The 23,355-nt window shown below is 40.6% G+C and overlaps 1 protein-coding gene and 1 pseudogene across 1 annotated transcript in view; both read left to right on the forward strand.

Annotated features, from left to right (window-relative positions):
* The window catches only part of SLC27A2 (solute carrier family 27 member 2), a 46,482-nt gene that overhangs the window by 20,472 nt on the left and 2,655 nt on the right, over nt 1-23,355 (forward strand). Inside the window, exons 5-8 of the mRNA XM_057724036.1 lie at nt 14,222-14,416; nt 17,215-17,305; nt 17,926-18,124; nt 19,614-19,711. Of these exons, the coding sequence (XP_057580019.1) occupies nt 14,222-14,416; nt 17,215-17,305; nt 17,926-18,124; nt 19,614-19,711 (583 nt within the window). The remainder of the gene's footprint in view (nt 1-14,221; nt 14,417-17,214; nt 17,306-17,925; nt 18,125-19,613; nt 19,712-23,355) is intronic.
* Nucleotides 2,520-3,772, forward strand: LOC130846067 (exosome complex component RRP46-like; annotated as a pseudogene).

Below are 23,355 nucleotides of genomic sequence, written 5' to 3' on the forward strand. Positions count from 1 at the left end.
GCAATAGCATTATATCTTTAAAAAGCAGTGTACATACCTTAATTTTAAAATACTTTATTGCTAAAAATGTTAACCATCATTTGACAATGCCATTTTGCCACAAACCTTCAATTTGAAAAAAAAAGGGAAAAAAAGGGAGTATCTGCAAAGCTCAATAAAGTGAGGTATACCCGAAACAGAAGCAGTGTGACATAAAGAATTACAAGATGCTCTTGCTTTAGTTCTTTCTCTCCTGAGAGACTCCTCTACAAATCCTCAAACATACACCCTACCTCTTACCATGCATCTCATGGGTTACTGCTTTTCACGGCACTGTCACTTCTGACATAGTGCAGGTTTATAGGACTGTTGCCTTTCTCCTCCAGTTAAATGAAAGCTCCATGCACCAGGGGCTTTGTTGATTGCCAGATCCCCAGCACCAAGATCTGTATCTGCACATCCTAGACATCAACAAATTTTGCTGAATGTACCTCTAAATTCTTACCCCTGAAAGATGCATAATAGACTTGAGGGACTTGTTCCCCCAAAATGTTTGGGTTTAGCACATACTATTCAGATTCAGGGGGCAAATTCAAGAGATTTATGAGGGTCATAATAATCTGTAAGTTGGGTGAGAACTGTTCCCACAGCAATTTCTGTTGATGTCATTATCAAATGTTTTTCACACTAGTATTCCATCTGGTCCTCAAGATTCCATGCCTCTCTATTAAAACCCAGAAATCTATATAGGGCCCTTTTGTTTAGCTTTTCTTCTCTGCCTTAAAGGCAACCCCTGTCAGTTAGAAGTCTTCTGGGGGAGTGGGGGCATGTTATTTCTATTAGTTCTAATGGGAACCACCTTTGGACTTGAAGAAAATAAACACATTTGTGTGTCACTCTTTCAGGCTCACAAACACACACAGACACACTTCCACCTTTCCTTTTTATTAATATTATCTCAGATACTGGGAAACATCCAGTTTGGCTGAGGTTTTATATCATCAAAATATATTATGATTTGGTATATAGTTCATGGATTATCTCTAATCTAAAAGTAGGTTTGAAGTTTCTGTTGGGCCTTGTTTTACCCCACCCCTGAGTTCTGGTTTGTCTGGAAAATGCTTATTAATATTGTAAGAAATGCTCAAAGTCACCTCAGAAAACCTTCAGCTGAAGTTTTTTTAAGGATATGATCTTGTGTATAGAAAACCCTAAGGACAAAAAAAAAAATCTGTTAAAACTAATAAACGAATCAATCAAAGTGTTAGGTTACAAAGTCAACACACAAAAATCAGTTGCATTTCTAAATGCTAACAGTGAATAGTCTGAGAAGGAAATTACAAAAAAAATTCCATTTACAATAGCATCAAAAAGACTAAAATACTTAGGAATTAATTTAACCAAGGAGGTGAAAGATATATAATGAAAACTACAAAACATTGCTGAAAGAACATAAGACATAAATAAATGGGAACATATCCCATGTTCATGGATTGGAAGGCTAAATATGGTTTAAATGTCACTACTACCTAAAGCAATCTATGTATTCAATACAATCCCTATCAAAATCCCACTGATGATTTTTGCAAAAATAGAAAAACCCATCCTAAAATTCATTGGATCTCAAGGGACCCCAAATGGCCAAAGGGATCTTGAAAGAGAAATAAAACTACAAAACTTTAATCAAAACAGCATGATACTAAAGTACCAATGAAATAAAATGGAGAGCCCAGGAAAAAACCCTCACATATATGGTTAAATGATTTTTGACAAAGGTGCTGAGACCATTTGATAGAGAAAAGATAGTCTTTTAAAAAATGGTACTGGGAAAGCTGAATATCCACTTGCAAATGAATGAAGTTGGACCCCTACCTAACACCATATTCAAAAATTAACTTAAAGTGGATCAAAGTCCTAAATTTAATACCTAGAGCAATAAAATTCTTAGAAGAAAGCATAGATAAAACTCATGACACTGCATTTGGCAATGATTTCTTGACTATGGTACCAAAAGTATAGACAACAAAAGAAAAAAAAGGACAAAGTAGACATCACGAAAAAATTAAAATTCTGTGCCTCAAAAGACACTATCAATAGAGTTAAAAGGCAACACACAGAATGGGAGAAAATATTTGCAAATTTTACATCTGATAAGGGATTAATATACAGAATATATAGAGAACTCCTAAAACTCAATAACAAAAAAATAAACAACCTGGTTCAAAAATAGATGAAGGACTTGAATAGACATTCTCCAAAGAAGATATACAAATGATCAATAAGCACACTGAAAAGTTTCTCAGCATCACTAATCATTAGGGAAAAGCAAATCAAACTACCCATTAGAATGGTTACTATCAAAAAAAACACAAAAAACGTGTTCATGAGGATGTGGAGAAATTGGAACACTTGTGCACTGTTGTTAGGAAGGTAAAATGATACAGAGCTATGGAAAACAGTATGGCAATTCCTCAAAAAATTAAACATAAAATTACCATATGATCCAGTAATCCCACTTCTGGGTATATACCCTAGAGAACTGAAAGCAAAGTTTTGAAGAGATATTTGTACATCCATGTTAATAGCAGCATTATTCACAATAGCTAGAATATGGATGGATGAATGGATAAGTAAAGTGTGGTACAAACATGCAATGGAATATTATTCAGCCTTAAAAAGGAAAGAAGTTCTGCAGTATGCTACAACATGGATGGATTTTGAGGACATTATGTTTAAGTGAAACAGCCAATCACAAAAAGACAAACAGTGTATGATTCCACTTATATGAGGTACTTAGAGCAGTCAAAATCCTAGAGACAAAGTAGAATGGTGGTTGCTTAGAACTATGGGAAAGGGGGGATGTGGGGAAGGGGGGAATAGGGAGTTTAATGGGTATGGAGTTTCAGTTTTACAAGATGAAAGAAGTTATGGATATGGATGATGGTGACAGTTGCATAACATTATGAATGTGTTTAATACCACTGAACTGTACAGATAAAATGGTTAAGATAGTACGCAAGCGCGCGCTTCTGGGCGGAAGCGACAATCCCCGCTGCACGTGGGCTACGGGGCGATGGAGGCGGCCATGCAGACTGAATCTAAGACCCGCGCTGAGTCTGGAACGGAGTCTGGCCCTTGGGGCCCCAGCTGTAGCCTCCAGCACTTTGCCTGCGAACAGAACTTGTTGTCCCGGCCCGATGGCTCTGCCTCTTTCCTGCAAGGGGATACCTCCGTCATGGCAGGCGTGTATGGGCCAGCTGAGGTGAAGGTCAGCAAAGAGATCTTCAACAAGGCCACCCTGGAAGTGATCCTGAGGCCGAAGATCGGGCTACCTGGTGTAGCAGAGAAGAGCAGGGAGCGGCTGATCAGAAACACTTGTGAAGCAGTAGTGCTGGGAGCGCTGCACCCCCGCACCTCCATAACCGTGGTGCTGCAGGTCGTCAGCGATGCTGGCTCTCTCCTGGCCTGTTGTCTGAATGCCGCCTGCATTCAGGTGTGCCCATGCAGGCCATCTTCTGTGGGGTCACCTGTGCCCTAGACTCTGATGGGACCCTCATGCTGGACCCCACAGCCAAGCAAAGAAAGGATGCCCGGGCAGTCCTGACCTTTGCACTTGACAGCATGGAACGGAAGCTGCTGATGTCCACCACCAAGGGGCTCTACTCCAATGCCGAGCTCCAGCAGTGCCTGGCTGCAGCCCAGGCTGCCTCCCAACATGTCTTCCGCTTCTACCGGGAATCGCTGCAGAGGCGTTACTCCAAGAGCTGAGGCAAGCCAGGGCAGGCTGCCCCTCCTGCCACTGCCACCCACTCCCCCCAGCGTCAAATAAACTGGCAGCCCGGCCCTGCCTCCGTCCTTGTGTGCCTGGGTGAGCTTGTGGTCCTGTAGCTGCAGGGGCCCCCCAACCTGCCGAGAAAGTGTGGCTATAATAGCCAGCCCCTGGGCCTGGAGGTGGGTACAGACCACACCCCACCCCCAAAAAACACTAGTAGGGTGGTGCATTTATTGAATGAATCTACTGATTCTGACAGCCCCATGAAGCGGGACTGTTACAGAGTATGCAGGCCCTGCTGGGTGCTGAGGTCTCAGGAATGAATGAGACCTAGGTCTCAGGTTCAAGGAGCAGCAAGGTGATGGACAAATAAAATTGGTGTTTGTTGGATGGTAAAAAAAAAAAAAATGGTTAAGATAGTAAATTTTACATTATATATATTTTACCACAATATTTTTTTAAAAAATCACAATAAGAGACTGAGGTTCTATGGATTTAAAGGGAGTTAAAGAAAGATTGTATCAAAGGACTTCTCAAAGGTGGATATAGACAATCCTGCAATCTGCAGAATGGAAACCACTATCACAGAAAGTTAGACAAAATGAAAAGGCAGAGGATGAATGAATGAGATAAAACCCCCAAAAAACAACTAAGTGAAGTGGAGATAGGCAACCTTCTGGAAAAAGAATTTAGAACAACAATAGTGAGGATGATCCAGGATCTCAGAAAAAGAATGGAGGCAAGGATCAAGAAGATGACAAAAACTTTTAACAAAGACCTAGAAGAACTAAAGAGCAGGCAGAGATGAACAATAACTAAAATGAAAAATACACTAGAAGGAATCAATAGCAGAATAACTCAGGCAGAAGAACAGATAAGTGACCTGAAAGACAGAATGGTGGAAATAACTGCCATGGAACAGAATAAAGAAAAAGAAAGAAAAAGAAAAGAAATGAAGACAGTCTAAGAAACCTCTGAGACAACAGCAAATGCACCAACATTTGCAACATCTCCCAGAAGGAGAAGAGAGAGAGAAAGGACCTGAGAAAATATTTGAAGAGATAATAGATGAAAACTTCCCTAACATGGGAAAGGAAACAGTCACCCAAGTCCAGGAAGTACAGAGTCCCAGGCAGGATAAACCCAAGGAGGAACATGCTTAGACACATAGTACTCAAATTAACAAAAATTAAAGACAAAATATATTAAAAGCAACAAGGAAGAAATGACAAATAACATACAAGGGAACTCCCATAAGGTTATCAGCTGATTTCTCACCAGAAACTGTGCAGGCCAGAAGGGAGTGGCATGATATATTAAAAGTAATGAAAAGGAAAAAGCTACAATTGAGAATACTCTACCCAGCAAGGATCTCATTCAGACTTGACAGAGATATCAAAAGTTTTACAGACAAGCAAAAGCTAAGAGAATTCAGCACTACCAGACCAGCTTTGCAACAAATGCTAAAGGAACTCCTCTAGGCGGGAAAGAGACCAGCAACTTAAATCAATCTTGTGCATATATAGACTGCTGTTCCTCATGGGAACAGCAAACCCCAAAACTACAATAGATACAAACACAACACTAAAGATAGTCATCAAGCCACAAGAAAAGAGAACTAAAGAGGAAGGGAAGTAAAAAGATGTACAAAAAGAAACCCAAAACGACTAAGAAAATGTCAATAGGAACATACATATCAATAATTACTTTAAATGTAAATGGATTAAATGCTCCAACCAAAAGACACAGACTGGCAGAATGGATACAAAAACAAGACCCATATATATGCTGTCTACAAGAGATCCATTTCAGACCTAGGGACACATACAGACTGAAAGTGAGGGGATGGAAGAAGGTATTCCATGCAAATGGAAATCAAAAGAGAGCTGGAGTAACAATACTCATATCAGATAAAATAGACTTTAAAATAAAGACTGCTATATAAGACAAAGAAGGTCACTACATAACGATCAAGAGATCAACCCAAGAAGAAGTTATAATGAGTCTTAACATATGGACCCAACATAGGAGCACCTCAATATACAAGAGTGAGTCAAAAATTATCCGCACTCTGGTTATATTAAAACTTCTGTTGGCTGCCATGTCTTATCAGTGATTTCTGTTCAATACTACTGTCTCCCCAGTAACTGCTGTGCAGGTGTGAATGTGTTACATCAGTTCATTTGTAACTGCGGTGCAAGCAAAAATGGATGCCCCACTTGTGATTTGCACAAAAGAAGAGCAGCGTGCAGTGATTTGTATTTTTGTGGTCTGAGGGTGTACCTGGTGACATTATTTATCAAAGACTTTGTGCACAGTATGGAGAAAGTGTTTTGCCGTGAAGAAGTGTGTATGACTAGATAGAGAAGTTCAAGGAAGGTTGCACAAGTGTTAGCCATCAAGAAGGAGCCAGATTCACTTCTGATGAAGAAATGAAGACAGTGGTGCATTCATGATTCACAGCACAGCCTAAAACATTTTTTAATGAGGGAATATGAAAGCTTGTTGACAGATAGACGACGTGTATTGAAAAGCAAGGAGATTATGTTGAAAAATGATGTATTTGTCTTTTCTAAAAGTTAATTAAAATAAATTCTACAGCCAGAATGCAGATAATTTTTGACTCATCCTCATATAAGGCAAATACTCACAGCCAAAAAGGGAGACATCAACAGTAACACAATAATAGTAGGGGACTTTAACACCCCACTTTCATCAATGGACAGATCATCCAGACAGAAAATCAATAAGGAAACAAAGGCCTTAAATGACACATTATACCAGATGCACTTAATTGATATTTATAGATCATTCTATCCGAAAGCAACATAATACACATTCTTCTCAAGTGCACACCAAACATTCTCCAGGATTGACCACATGCTGGGCCACAAAGTGAGCCTCAGTAAATTTAAGAAAATTGGAATCCTATCAAGCATCTTTTCCAACCACAACACTATGAAATTAGAAATAAGCTACAAGAAAAAAAAACTGTAAAAATCACAAAAACTTAATTGTGTTTGGAGGCTAAACAATATGCTACTAAACAATCAATGGATCACTGAAGGAATCAAAGAGGAAATCAAAAAATACATAGAGACAAATGAAAATGAAAGCACAATGATCCAAAACCTATGGGATGCAGTAAAAGCAGTTCTAAGAGGGAAGTTTATAGCAATATAATCTTACCTCAGGAAATAAGAAAAATCTCAAATAAACAACCTAACCTTACACCTAAAGCAACTAGAAAAAGAAAAACAAACAAAACCAAAAGTTAGTAGAAGGAAAGAAATCATAAAGATCAGAGCAGAAATAAAGGAAATAGAGACAAAGAAAGAAAACAATAGCAGAGATCAATGAAACTAAAAGCTGGTTCTTTGAGAAGATAAACAAAATTGATAAACCTTTAGCCAGACTTATCAAGAAAAAAAAGGGAGAGGGCTCAAATCAATAAAATTAGAAATGAAAAAGGAGAGGTTACAATGGACACCACAGAAATACAAAGGGATCATAAGAGACTATTATAAGCAACTGTATGCCAATAAAATGGACAACTTGGAAGAAATGGACAAATTCTTAGAAAGGTACAATTTCCCAAGACTGAACCAGGAAGAATTAGAAAATATGAACAGACAAATCACAAGTACTGAAACTGGAACTGTGATTTAAAAACTCCCAACAAACAAAAGTCCAGGACCAGATGGCTTCACAGGTGAATTCTATAAAACATTTAGAGAAGAGCTAACAACCATCCTTCTCAAAGTCTTCCAAAAAGTTGCAGAGGCAGGAACACTCCCAAGCTCATTCTACAAGGCCACCATCACCCTGATACCAAAATCAGACAAAGACAACACAAAAAATAAAACTATAGGCCAACATCACTGATGAACATAGGTATAAAAATCCTCAACAAAATATTAGCAAACCAAATCCAACAACACGTTAAAAGGATCATACACGATGATCAAGTGTGATTTATCACAGGGATGCAAAGAATTTTCAGTATCCATAAATCAATTAATGTAGATTTAGCACATCAACAAAATGAAGAATAAAAACTATATGATCATCTCAATAGATGCAGAAAAATCTTTTGACAAAAGTCAACACCCATTTATGATAAAAGCTCTCCAGAAAGTGGGCATAGAGGGAACCTACCTCAACATAATAAAGGCCATATACAACAAACCTACAGCTAACATCATATTCAATGGTGAATAATGGAAAGCATTGCCTCTAAGATCGGGTACAAGAAAAGAATGTCCACTCTCACCACTTTTATTTGACATAGTTTTGGAAGTCCTAGCTACAGCAGTCAGAGAAGAAAAAGAAATAAAAGGAATCCAAATTGTAAAAGAAGAAGTTAAACTGTCACTGTTTGCAGATGACATGATACTATACATAGACAATTCTAAAGATGCTACCTGAAAACTACTAGAGCTCATCAATGAATTTGGTAAAGTTGCAGGATACAAAATTAATACATAGAAATCTGTTGCATTTCTATACACTAACAATGAAAGTTCAGAAAGAGAAATTCAAGAAACAATAGCATTTACCATCGCATCAAAAATAATAAAATACCTAGGAATAAATCTACCTAAGGAGACAAAAGACCTGTACTCTGAAACCTATAGTAAGACACTGATGAAAGAAATTGAAGACAATACAAGCAGATGGAAAGATATACCATGTTCTTGGATTGGAAAAATCAATATTATCAAAATGACTATACTATCCAAGGCAATCTACAGATTCAGTGAAATCCCTATCAAATTACCAATGGCATGTTTCACAGACCTAGAACAAAAATTTTTTAAATTTGATATTTGGAAGGGGAAATAAGATAGACCAGAACACTGAAACAGCTGAATAGACTCAGCTCACCTCCCTTGTGTTTTCTGCCTTCTCTCCAAAATTAGATAACCTCTGTCGTCCTTTCCTAGCCTAAAATGTCTGTATCTGTACCACCGCCATTCAGATAGAAAACAAAATGGAGGGGAACTTCCCTGGTTGTCCAGTGGTTAAGGCTTTGCCTTCCAATGCAGGGGGTGCATGTTCAATCCCTGGTTGGGGAACTAAGATCCCACATGCCTCTTGGCCAAAATAAAACAAAACATTTAACAGAAGCAATATTGTAATAAATTCAATAAAGACTGTAAAAATGGTCTACTTCAAAAAAAATACTCTTAAAAAAGAAAATAGAATGGTGGAGTATGTAGCAGCACAGAATAGAGAGTGACCAGTTTGTCCAGGACAGGGGTAGACCAGGGGAAAGAGAGACAGAGAGCAGAATCAGGGAAGGTTTGCCAGAGAGTTGAGTTTTGAAGGGTGCAGAGGAGTTTTCCAGCTGTGCAGGGAAAGAAGAGCTAATGGTTAGCTGGAACAGCATGTGCAGAGCAGTGGAATAAAGCACCTGACATATTGGGACCTGTAAGCAGCGCTGCAGGAGGCGAGGCTGTTTGGCTGGGCCAGGTAGCAAGAGTTTTACTGTGTGGAGACGCAAGTGTGAATGTGATAAAGCACCATGAAAGGTCCTGAGAGTGATGTGGCAGGTGGTTTTTAAAAACAGTCCCTTTGGGTGCAGTGGGAAGATACACTAGAGGCAGAAGGCCTTCTTCTATAAAGCGAAAAGGTTGAGTTTCACCCTTTCACTCCTGTCGTTGGGTGCTTTATTTTCTCCTCAGGGAGTCAAGCAGAAGTATAGCATATTAGTTGTTAAGGACATGGACTCAGGAATTTTTCTAAGATAGTGAATAGCTTCTGCCCTTTCACCTCTTGGAAGTCTCCCAAAAATGAAGAGGACAAGAAAAAGACACACAAGCGCTATCGTCTTAGAAACTAAGCGACATTGCAACCAAGAACTACATAGTACAGAGAGCTAAAAGATGAAGTCCATTGCCTTAGCAGGGCTGAGGGGGTGAAACTTGAGAAGGAAGCCAATTGACTTCCTAAAGCCTGAGAAATTGGAGGCACCAAATACAACTGAAGTTTGAATGAGGTACCAGGCTTGAAAACAGGATGATTTTTGAAAGTCTGTATATTAAACAGCTATATGTGCTGCTCCCATATCCCACTTCTGTAGGAGACAGGAGGCTTATTCTCTGGAAAAGACCTAGAGAAGCTTTGAACTCAAGGACCCCAAGAGCAGAGGAGGGCAGGGATGAGGCACTGAGAACAGAGATTGAATAACTGTCTATTTACTGACCAGGGAGACCCCACCTTCCTTCCCCTGCACAGTTTCCAGAACTCCAGTAGTCAATTTATGCTTTCAGGCAAGAGATTGGAGGAGAGTTATCCTTAGGAAGAACTGAACATTCTCAGAAAAGAAACTGGACATTGGCTTACTGCCCCATCATCAAACAGTGCAGCCCACCTGGCAAGCCCTCCCCACCACACAAAGTGGCTCAAACATCTTTTTGTTGCCTTACTCCTAAATATGAACAGATATCAAAGGAAAGTCTCTAACAGGAAAGATCATTTTTTCAAAAGAAGAAGAAAAAGCAGCATCAATTCAAAGAGCAGGAGAAGACTTCCAGAAATCAATAATATTCTCAGAAATATTAGAGAAGATATTATATCCATAAAACAAAAATAGTATGCTATCAAAAAAAAAAACAGAATAAGACCTCCTGAAAAATAAAAATATGATTTAAAAATTACTTGATCCATAGAAAGGTTGGAAAATAAAGTTGAGAAATCTTACAGAAAATTGGAGGAAAGACAAAGTGATAGACATGAGGGGAGAAAAAGTAAGAAAATTAGAGGATCAATCCAAAAGATCCAATATTTGGTTAATAGAAATTGGGGAAAGGATAGCGAAAATGGAGAGGAGGAAATGATTAAAGAAATAATACAAGAAAAGTTCCCATAACTGAAGGACAGATTGAAAGGGCTAATTGAGTACCTAATAAAACGAGTGGAATTTTTTTTAAAAATTCTTAAACTATGCTATGATGATAGTTAAGACTATCAAAAGAGAGAGACAGAAGATTCTATAAGAATAACATTTGACTTGCCAACAGTAACACTCAAGCTGAAAGCCACAGGGAGTAGTGCCTTCAAAATTCTAAGTAAACATTATTACCTATCTAGAATTTTATATCCAATCAAGTTATCAATCAAGTGTAAAATAAGAATATTTTCAGACATTCAAAGTCTCAAAAAAATTTACCTCCTGTATACCCTCCTTTAGGAAGTTCCTAGAGGAAGTATTCCATCCAAACAGGAGAGTAAAAAAAGAAGAAGAAAAGACATAGGATCCAGGAAAGAGAGGCGAAGAGTATTCCCAGGACTGGAGAACTAGTCCAGATTGGAGCAAAAGCATAAAAGGAGGAAAAATGGAAAAAAGGAAATAATATCATCTGATAGAAGGAGGAATATTGTATTTAGATGCTTTTGGAGGGTAAGGAGAGAATCACAAATAGAAAGTAAGAAAATAAAGCAAATGGGCAGGGAGGAAATTAATCCCAGGAAAAACCAACATCTGTTCAAGAATTGTTCAGAGTCTATTATGCTAGCTCATCAGTGGTGGATTAGGGGCAAAGTAATGTGAGCAGTAAATATTGATTTAACCAAAAATTGTGACATTGAAAAATTGGGAGAGAGCTTAATCCCCACCCAGCACGATAGGAAATCAGTAAATAACGTCAAAAGTGATTAATCGAAAGATATTTAGAAATATGGAGGTAAGACGACACAGCTACAAGGGTTAAAAGTGTCTGCCCCTGGGTGGTAGGCTGGAGGCAAAGGATGAGGACAGATAAATGGAATAACATTTCTTCATGTAAAAGCCTTTCAGTACTATTTGGTTCTTAAACCGTGTGTGGGTGTCACTTTATTTTTTTAACTAAGGAAAAGACATCTCCGAAGTCATGTAGATTTGGATTTGAATTTTGGGACACCTGTGTGATCTTGGGCAAATTATCTTAAACTTCTCAAAGCTCCATTTCCTCAGTTGTAATATGAGGCAAATACTTGATTACCTCTCACATTTCAGTAGGGCTCCTGAGAACCTTAAGATAATGCAGGGCAATTGCCTGACACATAGCAAAGCCCTCAATAAAAGTCTTCTGCTTCCTCTGATTACCAGGTGCCCTGCACCCTCCCTGGACAGCCTGACCTCTCACCCTTCATCAGTCATTCAGTCCACAGTGGATTAAAATCCCCGAGGTGTGTTTTCATGTTGCACCTCACCTCTAATGTGGAATAGAATGTTCGATCTTTGTTAAAGAAAAATGAGCAGGTGACCCTTGACCTAAAAAACAGTTCCTTTGCGGAGTGGCTTTCGTGATAAGGAAACACTTTCTCCTTTTGGAAGACACAAGTGCTCTCAGGCCCTTAGGTGAGAACCAGGCATCTCTGACGGCTCCAGGATCCCTCCATTCGTGTCCACAAACATTCCCAGCCTGCAGCCTTAATCCCTTCTGCTGATGTAATAAGATCCCTCTGTTTATGATGAAAACTAAGCCAGTAGTATTGTGACTGTGAGCCCAGCTGCCTGGCACCTGCCGGTGACAGCTGCACCTGTGAGGCTGGCCCGCGTCCCGCATATCCGGGGCACTGGGGGCTCCTGCACCCTAAGCCCTGCCCTGGCCATTAACTGTCGAACAGGGAAGTTGAGGGGTTCCTGGTGGAGGTTATTTCGTCTTTTTCTGCGGGAATTGCACTGTATGCAAAGCACAGGCCCAGCCACTGTGGATGATAGAGAGATCTGGCTTCAAAGGAGCTTACGGTCTAATGTGAGAGATCGGTGTTCACCACCCGGTAGACGAGGAAATGAACTAAGAGGGCGATTGTGGGCTGCATATAGAAGTAAGGTCTCGGGTTTACACACTGGAATGCTGCTTTGGAGCTTCTCACGCAGGCCTGGGACCAGGTCAGCCCCAGGTCACCTGGTTGTTTTTAAGCAAAAGTAAGTATTCCACAAACATTCATGATATTTTATTCTCAGAGTGGCAGTGTGAAGCAAGGGTGGTCTCTGGAAAACTGACAATCCTTGCTGAGGAGAGTAGTGCTTTATGGACAGGGTGACCCTATCAGTCACTAACCAAACAGGGACTTTTGAGAGTGAAAGGAGTGTCGCTAATAAGCACATCAGGACAACAGGTGTAAACCAGGCCCGGCCCTGGCAAACCAGGTGTGTGGTCTCCAGACTCGGAGGTACTCGGTAATCATAAAAGGAAATCAATTCAGTGACCCAGAGGCCGAGAGAGCTGATGAAGAGAATAGGTTCCCACTCAGTCAGAATGAATGGGCTCATGAGGGGTTAAGAAGGCTTCTCAGGGAAGTCTCTTCAACACCCTGGGTGAGAAACACTGGCACCGAGCCACCAGTCTCTCTATCTCCCTCTCTCTCTCCATTTCCTCCTCAAAAAGACGGCACAAGGGGCCCAGGTTTAACTAGTGACAAGTACCGTCCACCTGGCTGGTTCGGACCCCTGAAAGAACTTCACCACCCAAGTTTTAACCAAGGAGCTACTTAAAAACTGAATGCATACACGCTGCTCCACGGACTCCTTAGCTCCTCTCACATGGAAACCAATACAAGGTTTGTTTGGTTTGGTTTTTAACTGCCATGTCAAAGGTCCTTCCCTTGTCAGAGAACTGCCAGCCTCTCTCTGCAAACAGTTTTTTTCAAAAAGGATCTCTTATTCTAACATTGCTTCACAGTGATTTCACAGAGCTGGAAATAATGTACAAAATACTCTTTAGAACATTTGCTCCTTTAAGCAAATTGCTGTTCAGTCAGAGAAACTCACATTTGATAGGAGAGGAGAATCCTCGCTGCATAGCACTTCTACCCCATTCCATCCTGTTTTCAGTTAGAGTAAAGGTCATGGAGTTACAGATTTTGCAAGTTAAGATTATGCTTATTTACCTGACCCTCCCTCACGGCTGTGATCTCCTGACATCACATCAAATGCCTTATTAATATAAAATATCATTGAAATTACCCAAGGTTTGGACATATTTGTAGGGCTTCATAAATGTGATTGAATGGAAAGCAGCCCAGTCCTCATCCACCTTTCTTGCTGATACAAGCTCTACTTTCAATTCTTATTCTCAAAACAGCTTTTCCTTTGTGATTTTTATTTATAGCAAAGCATATTCCTCCCAGGCCACCTGAGGCAACTGCGAGCCGGCTTCCTCCCTCTCTTCCCGTTCCCCTCCCATCAGAACTGTTTCACTGTGTTGGTTCAGCTCTACCTGCTCTTGTGACCGCTGGGTCTACCTGTTAAATGAACGCATGGTCAAGAGTCTTCTCTCCAGTCCCGCCAGGCCCTCACGTGAATGCTCTTGAATGACTATAGAAAAATGATTCTCTCTCTCTCCTGGACTATGTTAAGTAATAATGCTCTTTACTTGACAATGCAAGAGGAAAATGGGAACATTTTATTTACATATTATTAATATGTAAGTACAGTCTCCAAAGATGTTTCAGTTTGGTCTCTTCTTCCTCCTGCCACAGAAACCAAACGATGGCGACCATAAAGTCAGACTGGCAATAGGAAATGGCTTGCGAGGAGACGTGTGGAGGGAATTCATCAAGAGATTTGGGGACATTCACATTTATGAGTTCTATGCTTCTACGGAAGGCAATGTCGCATTTGTGAATTACCCGAGAAAAATTGGTGCTGTTGGAAGATTAAACTACCTTCATAAAGTAAGTACATTGAAAAATGAGAGCATCTGTAGCCAGCTTTCCAGCACAAGGAAATTTCTTTAAAGCTATGTCATAGTGATGTTATTATCCGAATCCCAGGCAGTCTCAGAGCCACAGCCCATCCAAATCACCAAGAGAGGTTTTGCTCACTCTCTGTGACAGTGACCTAAAAATGACAGGGTCCTCTAATTTTAAAATATTAATTTCTATTAATAACAACCCATTATGCCTTTGCCATTTGCAACTTCTTTGAAGTCTTCTAATGCCATTTATACTTGCGTATGTTTGTGTATGTTCTGTATGTTTACTGCACACTGTGAAATGTGGTATTTCCGTTCCATTGTGCTGTATGTTACCATCACCGGGGGAACTTTTTTACATATAGGTGCAAGGGCCCTACCCCCTGAGCTCTGGATTCAGTTGTTCTGAGAGGGGGTCCAGGCATCCGTCATTTTTTTAAAGCTATTCAGCCAGGGTTAAGAACCACTCCTTCAAGAGAACCAGGATGCATCCAAGTTCTAGGATCTTATAAACATTTGTGTTCACCTAGTAACTACACCAGAAAGATATTTCTTATGTGTAAGCCAACTCACACAGCATTCTCTTTTCCCTCTCCGTCACTTTACTGCCTCATCATCTCCAGACACTCCCTTTGCCTTTTTTTGTGCTCGAGCAGTCAGTCTTCCAGGTGACCACCTATTCTGCAAAATTCCAGACATATTCAGCAAATGCTAAACCTTCACTGGCTTAAGCAGTCATGACTGTTGTTATGCCTCAGGCAGCTCATCCTGCCTGGGCATGAAACAGCCTCACCAGAGCTCCCAGGCAACCTGTGCCCCCAGGGACTGACCAGCAAAGTACAGAGGACAATAGTCCCTGTGCATAAGAGATCTGGCCCAAGAGATCCAATTCCACTACCATCACAGACTAGCCCAAGGTCATGCCTTAGGCCTCAACTTCAGAATCTATAAAACAGAGACAGAAAGAGAAAATATAGAGCCTAGCGCCTGGCCTGAACTCAGTGTAATAAGGGAAAAGAGTTGTTGAAAGGATTACATTAAATAGGATATAGCCCAATGCCTGTCATACAATAGCCTTGAACAGTTATTAGCTGTAAAGATTATTACCATTCCATTCCTTGTAGTCTGGCCTGATCTCCAGGCATTCCCAAGTCCAAGGAACCTCTCTAACAATAACAGCCAAACCTATGCTACACATGTCCCTCCACTGTCCTCCACACCTGTGCCATCCAGTACAGTAGCCACTAGCTACACGTGGCTCTTTAAATTAAGTAAATTTTTAATCAGTTCTTCATTCGCCCTAGCCACATTTCAAGTGCTCATCAGCCACATGTGTTTACTGAGTACCACATTGAGTACTACAGTTATAGGACACTTCCATCATCACAGAAAATTCTACTTGGCAGCCCTGATACAGACTGAGAATCAATTTTCCACTCCCCACTGGAATCGCTGCTGAGAGGGTCAATCTTCTCTAGTTAGCGTCAGGCCAGCCTGGACTAGCCCAAACCTTGGATACCCAGGCTAAATGCAGTGCAAAACAAGAGAGGCCAGAAAACTGAGCTGAAGCCTGGTGCAAGCTATCTATGTTGTCACTACTGACCCTCAAAAACGTGCATTTCAGGGAAACTTTCATTTGGAACCAAACCTGAGGACCTGAGAAGTTGGTATTGTGTGTTACTAGTTCTCTGCTTCTCATCCATTGATTGCCATGTTTTACTGTCAGTTTTTCTACTTTACACAAAACCGTATTTTTTTAACTAGAAAAAAAAAGGAAAATGACCCTGCATTTGATAGGGAAAGAAGCATTATCTACCACCCCAAAATTTTTTACATTCTTGCAAATAGACAAGATCTTCATTTGTTGGCTATGAATGCTTATTTGGTTTTTAATGGTTATCTGCTACTACCAAAGCATATGATTGTTAATTCATCATATAGTTTTGAATATAAATTTGAAATGGACATAGTAATCATGGTTTATAATTAAATCTAAATACTGTCACATTTGTATTTTGCTGCCAATATAGAAAATGATATACTTATTGCTCTTACTGAATTACATAAATTTAAATTCTTATGCCCTTGAATTATAGTAACATGAACTATGGTGGAAGTTTAATAAATTTATAGCCATGGGCATGAAACAAGTTATACCATTATATCATTGAATCGTAAATGTATTGAATAACACGTGCCTAGAATGTGAAACATCTAACAGTGGTGTATTAAGGTTAAACAAGATTGTAAAAGCCCACTTGTGATATGTCCACCAAAAAACACGTATGAGAATGTTCGTAACAGCTTTATATTTAGTAGTCTAAAACTAGAAACAATCCAGATGTCCATTAACAAGAGAAGGGATAAATAAATTGTGGTATATTAATACGAGCAAAGTTGCATGACAATAAAAAGTGCACCACCTACACAAACACCAACAGGGAGGGATGGATATCACAGACATTATGTTTAGTGAAAGCAGCAGATACTAAGGCACATATTTACTTCACTTATTTGATGCTTAAGGCTACTTGATGGCAATAAAAGTCAGAATAGTGACTTGACAGAAAGGAGCAGGAGCAAACTTTTTCAGGTAATGAAAATGTTTGGTATCTTGACCCCGGGCAGTAGTTACATAAGTGTAAGCATATGTAAAAATTCATCAAGCTGTACACAAAGTATGCGCACTTTATATATTTTATGTATGCTATACCACAATAAAAAAGAAAAATTTATGAAAGAATGTGTACGCAAGATGATCCATTTTAATTTTTCTAGAAAGCCATAATTTTTGAGCTGATTAAATATGATGTGGAGAAAGATGAACCCGTTCGAGATGAAAATGGATATTGCATCAAAGTTCCCAAAGGTACAGTGGATTTTTGTTCAATTTACCTGTGCCTTTTCTTACCTTAACCAAGTGACTCTTAAGAACTAACATATCATTGCTAAAATGAACACATGGTAAAATTTATCAGAGTGGGGGGAAAAAGAGGTTTGTTTTCATACTCAGAAACAGAGAAATTTCAAAAGGTAGTTATTTACCACTACATGTAATATAACTATAATTTGAAACCTAGCTTAATAACTTCTTGATTATGAGGTAAGCATTTTGTGGAATGGGATGTGTAATTATGGTTACAAAACTATAGTTAGCTTTAGCGGGCCTTCACCTGTAAGCTCAAACTGCTATGCGTTTGTCTAATTGTGTGTGTAAATCATTATTCAGTAAAAGATTAGTATTAAAAGAATTACAAATGTGCGGCCATAGAGAATAATGTACTCTGTGTATGTGTGCGTGCGCACGCGGTGTATATACATGTGTATGTGAGATACATGGAAATATATGTACATGTGCACCTAAAATGACTCTTCCTGCAGCCAACTTGTTGCCCATGGGTTGTTTGCCATCAGTTTTAAAAGAAGGTTAACACTAAAATTTGCCTACTGCTAGCATATAAAATAACAGTTTACTTTCTACTGTCTTAGGTGAAGTCGGACTCCTGGTTTGCAAGATCACACAACTCACACCATTTAGTGGCTATGCTGGTGGAAAGACTCAGACAGAGAAGAAAAAACTGAGAGATGTCTTTAAGAAAGGAGACCTCTATTTCAACAGCGGAGATCTCTTAATGATTGACCAAGACAATTTTATCTACTTCCACGACAGGGTTGGAGACACATTCCGGTTGGTTTCTCTGAATTTTTGAGTCAAAAACAAATACATGCACAATTTGGCTTACTCTTAAATTAGAGTCACATTCCACTTTGGTTTAGGTGCTCCATTTCCTTCTCTCTTTGACGTGTCAATTCAACCTCCTGTATTCCCAGAAAATAAGGAGCAAAATACATGCCGTGTCACTCTGCAGCGCACAGTTAACTTGGTTGAGCAACACCAGGTGAGACTAGGAGAGAAAACCTGTGTCTGATTTTCAGCACCTAAATAACTTCGTCTGTCCAATTCCTCTCATGTATCCTCAGTTATTACTGCTCACTCAGGTCAGTCATGGATTTTCACACTGTTTCCTATCAGGAGGCTTTTCTTCAGATAAAATCAAATGCAAATTGTGTGAAGCTGATCTAATTGAAGAGGAGGTGAGGGTTCCGAGCCCCATCTGCTCCCCCACCTCCCACTCTCATCCTCAACCAGATGGCTCCCCACAGAACCCTAACGTCAGCATAGTGGACTTTGAAAGTCCTTGTAATAGGCCATGAAATTAATTCTCAGCAACAGCATTGTCCTCCAGCCTCAAGCCACTTTGTTGAACCAGCTTCCTTCCTCCCCGAGGCCAGACCCTGTGTCTGTTGTTCGCCCCCCAGCACCTAGCACAGTGATTACTTTTTGCACGAATGAATGAGGAAGAGATGGAAGTTGTCTGGCTGTAGCAGCAAGAGCATGGATATGAATGAGAAAAACTCAGCTCCCAGGCTTCCTCTTACCCCTGAGCAGCTGTGTTATCAAGGCAGATAACCTTTCTCCACCTCGGTTCCTTCACCCATGAAATGAGGATCCCAATGATCCTTAGGGTTCGTTGCATCTCTAATATCACATGACTCTGGGCCTATATCATTATTTTATGCCACCTTCATGTTACTAAAAAGATACTTCTGGGAGACGCAAAGAATTTTTAAATGTAAGACAAAGTTTAACTCTTTATTAAGTGAAAAAGTAGCACCTGATTGGGCATTAATATTATTCTGCCTACAAATAAAGTATGAAATTTTCTTCCTTATTAAAAGCTTTTTCATTGCCACAAGACTCTGAAATACAAGTATGAAATTCGATTTAATAGAAATTTACTAACTGAATTAAATAGCAGCTAAAGTTAGTAAATGAGGAAAGTGAGAGACCTAAACACAGCAAAAATCATTGAGATTTATTTTTGATTTCTAGTGCCTTTCTTAGGCCAAACCTATATTTGAATGTTAGAACATCATTCTGTGTATCACATCACATGTGGTGAGGTTAAAATTCCACATTTTATTATTTAGTTCTATGCCTTTGTCTTTCACGCCTCAAGGAGGATGCCTCTCCCATGACTAAGTTGGAGAGTTTGGGGGCCAAGGTGAGGAAGACAAGCACAGCCACCCCACAGAGGTCTGGAGGAAACACCTGCCACAGACCACCTGGGCCACAGACCACCAGTGACCTCTGCTAACCTTGCCTTTTCTTCCAGGTGGAAAGGGGAAAATGTGGCTACAACTGAAGTTGCTGACATAGTAGGACTGGTGGACTTTGTCCAAGAAGTGAATGTTTATGGCGTGTCCGTGCCAGGTAAGCACGAGATGTTATAAATCTATGCCAAAACTCCTACACTTTAACGAAACATAATTTTAAACCCAGGACAAAGTTTGTCATCACTTTCTCCTGCCAGCTGGAGAACCAAACAACTCTTTCCCAGCCTCCTGGGAGTAAGGGGCTTTTGTCTGGTTATGTGCCATTATAAATCAGCCAAGGCAGTACATTTGAATCTGGCCTTCCTCTGTGGTTCCACTCCCCAGCTCTTCTTGGGCTCTCAAGAAAGCCAGATCGCTCGGAGATGTGGGGTCCATGTAGTATTAGGCGTGCCTTAGGAAGAGATGTGTCACGACTGATAGCTTGGAAGTGGTATCTTGGCCTCTGAACTCAGAGACACAAATAAGAACAAGTGCAGTTGCTGTAGGAAAAAAGCCAAGAAGGAGCTGATTTTTCCCAGACTCTTCTTTTAAAGCAAGTCCCTGACCCCAGCTTGCCCACTGAGTTTCAGAGCCATCACACGAAGTGCTGTCACCAAGCCTCCATCTACAGATCTGCCTCTGCCAGCAGAGGGAGGCGTGTGAGGTCTGATTTTGGGTCCTGGCTCCAACACCTGCTGGCTGTTTGACTTCAGGCAAATCACTAAATTAGGGATAATACCAAGCCTGCAGTTAAGATTGTTAAGAAAACTAATTCACTTTAATTACATAAATACTAAATGTATATTTATCAGATATGTACATGAGGGTTGTCAGGAAAGAAATCCTTTTAATTGTAGATGTCAGAGAGAATTAAAACCTCCAAAACACTATCCAAATATAAGGTACTAGGGGTATTGGTATTCCCTAGAACTCAGTATTTGGGATTCTCATCTATATTCAAAATGGAAATTCCAAGTCCCTTTTTCCTGTGCTATGATGGTTTCACATGACATTGTGCTGTCCTTTTGTTTTTTAAAGAATACTTGAGGCTTTCTCTTGCCTGTTCCTCTCCAGCTCTGTGAAAATGACATCATAGGAAGTGTAGCCACATCTCAGGTCAGAGTCTGAGGGGTGCAGAATACTTCTCATGTTCGACTTCAGGCTGAATTAACATAAGGGCCCATGTTGTGGTTGTCAGCCATCGCGCCATTCTGGCCTCTCACAGACCCCAACTGAAAGGTTGCATGCACTTCTCTCTCTCTTTTTTTTAAATTTTTCTTTCTTTCTTTCTTTCTTTCTTTCTTTCTTTCTTTCTTTCTTTCTTTCTTTCTTTCTTTATTGGTTGTGTTGGGTCTTCGTTGCTGCAAACGGGCTTTCTCTAGTTGCGATGAGTGGGGGCTACTCTTTATTGTGGTGCACAGGCTCCTTATTGTGGTGGCCTCGCTTGTTGTGGAGCACGGGCTCTAGGCGTGTGGGCTTCAGTAGTTGCAGCACACAGGCTCAGTAGTGTGGTTCATGGGCTCTAGTGCACAGGCTCAATAGTTGTGGTGCCTGGACTTAGTTGCTCCGCAGCATGTGGGATCTTCCTGGGGCAGGGATCGAACCCGTGTTCCCTGCACTGGCAGGCAGATTCTTAACCACTGCACCACCTAGGAACTCCCACATGCACTTCTAAATACTGGATTTTTTTAAAGTAACAATACAAAAGAATAAATATGAGAAGGTAAGGGAGTCTGGGAAATGAAATGGAAAGGCCTAATCCACTGCTCTTCAAAGTGGTGTCACCTACAAATTGGCACTTGCCATCTCCCTCTGCAAGGATCGAATTACGAGCTGCTGCAGCCGCCATCGACCTTCAACACCCCCTGAAAGGAGTTTAGGGTGGAGTTCAGGAACCCGGCACTCTGTGCTCTGGGAAAAACTGACAGAACAGGTCTTCAGATGATGTTTTCAGGAGAAGATTTTATGACCCCAGTGCTTGTACCCTCTCTATCTAGAAAAGCACTAACGTCCTTCACGGTGACATCTGCTCCTCGTGACTAGCAGTTCCCTTCTGCAAAATATATGTGCTTGACTGCATGTACTCCCTCTTCACTGAAATCACATATGTTGACCTTCCCCCCTACCTCTTTGGAGCAGTTTCTCAGAGCTCTCTGAAGTGCTGTCTCCTGGGCTATAGTCCTCATTTTGCCCCAAATAAAACTTAACTCACAACTCTCATGTTGTGCATTTTTCTCACTTGACAGTGGGGTCCCTGGGCCAGCAACCGCATCATCGCCCAGGAGCTTGTTAAAAATTAGATATTTCTCATGCTAAAAATGCCCACCCCAAACCTACTGAACCAGAAATTCTGGTGTGGGGCCCAGGGAACTGTGTCTTCACCAAACCTCTAGCGATTCTTGAGAACAATAAAGTCCGGTTTGGGGGTGATGGAAATGTTCTAGAATGATATACTGGTAATAGTTGCACACCATTGTGACGGTACTAAACACCACTGAATTGTATGCTTTCAAAAAGCTAAAATAATTCTTAAAAAACAATTCTTAAAAATTTCACAGTTCTTAAAAAACACTAGAGTCTGAGAAGCATGGAGGCCTAGTGTTTCCGAAAATCTACCCAGTAATCAGAATCATTTTGGAAGCTTTTTAAAGCCCAGATCTCACAGATCAGAGCCTCTGGGGTTTGGGACTCAAAGTTTGTGCCTTTTCTTAATTTCCAGGTGATTCTGACAACCAGTAAAGTTTAGGAGCCATTGATGTAGAATGAAGAAGAGGAGGCTAATGGGTTTCAAATGATTGGGAGACAGTCAGGTAGAACAAGGAGCAGGTGTGTTCGTGTTGCTCTGGGAACAGAATGAAAATGGATGGATTGAAATGACCGGGGAGCAAATTCTAGCCTGAGGACTCTCCTGTAACTAGAGGGAGCTACAACAGAATGGGCTGTCTCCTGGTGTAAAGAGGCTGGTTGTCCACTGGGGATCCTGTGAGAATTCTTGCAGCAGTGAAAAGATTAGAGATGAACCCTAAAGTCTCTCCTATTTTCAGGTTCTGTGATTCTCAGTGCCACTCTTGCAGCCTAGAAATGTGCCAGGTCTATTTAGAGAAAAGCATCAGTCCACCAGGGTGATTCTCAATTCCAAAGGGCTGAGCAAGGCCTTCACAGATCTCAGCTTTGGACCAGGAGAGAACTTCTCGGTTTGGGCCTAGAATACTTATTGGGCCTAGAACGGCCCAACTACTCTCTAGAACTTTATATTATCAGTAGAACTTTCTCCAGTGTCCTGAAAATATTCTATATCTGCCCTGTCCATTATGGTAGCCAATAGCTATCATATGGCTGTTGAGCGCTTGAAATGTGGCTACTGCAACTGAGGAATGGAATTTTTCATTTTATTTAATTATAATTAGTTTTAATAGCTACATGTGACCAGTGGCTACCATATTGGATAGTGCAGCTCTGGCTAGAACTGCTGAAGACAGAAACCTTCCCCCTGGAGGTAAACTAGCCCCAGACAACCTCTGGGAGTCAGGACAGAGACCTGAGATCCAATAGCCCCATTCATCTCTCAGTTGGGCATTGCCTCTACCAGAGGCAACGTATCAGCCTCTGCCTTAATTCTAAAAGGAGCTTGTTGGAGACATTCAAGATTCCTGAGACCGGTGCCCTTGAGACAGCTACCAGGGACACCTAGAGAAAGAGGTTCCAGTGCCCTACCCCCTCCTTCAGATAAGAGGCAAAGCAAATGAGGATGCATTTCCTTTC

Source organism: Hippopotamus amphibius, chromosome 2, assembly GCF_030028045.1.
Source record: "Hippopotamus amphibius kiboko isolate mHipAmp2 chromosome 2, mHipAmp2.hap2, whole genome shotgun sequence".
In the NCBI taxonomy this organism is placed as follows: Eukaryota; Metazoa; Chordata; class Mammalia; order Artiodactyla; family Hippopotamidae; genus Hippopotamus; species Hippopotamus amphibius.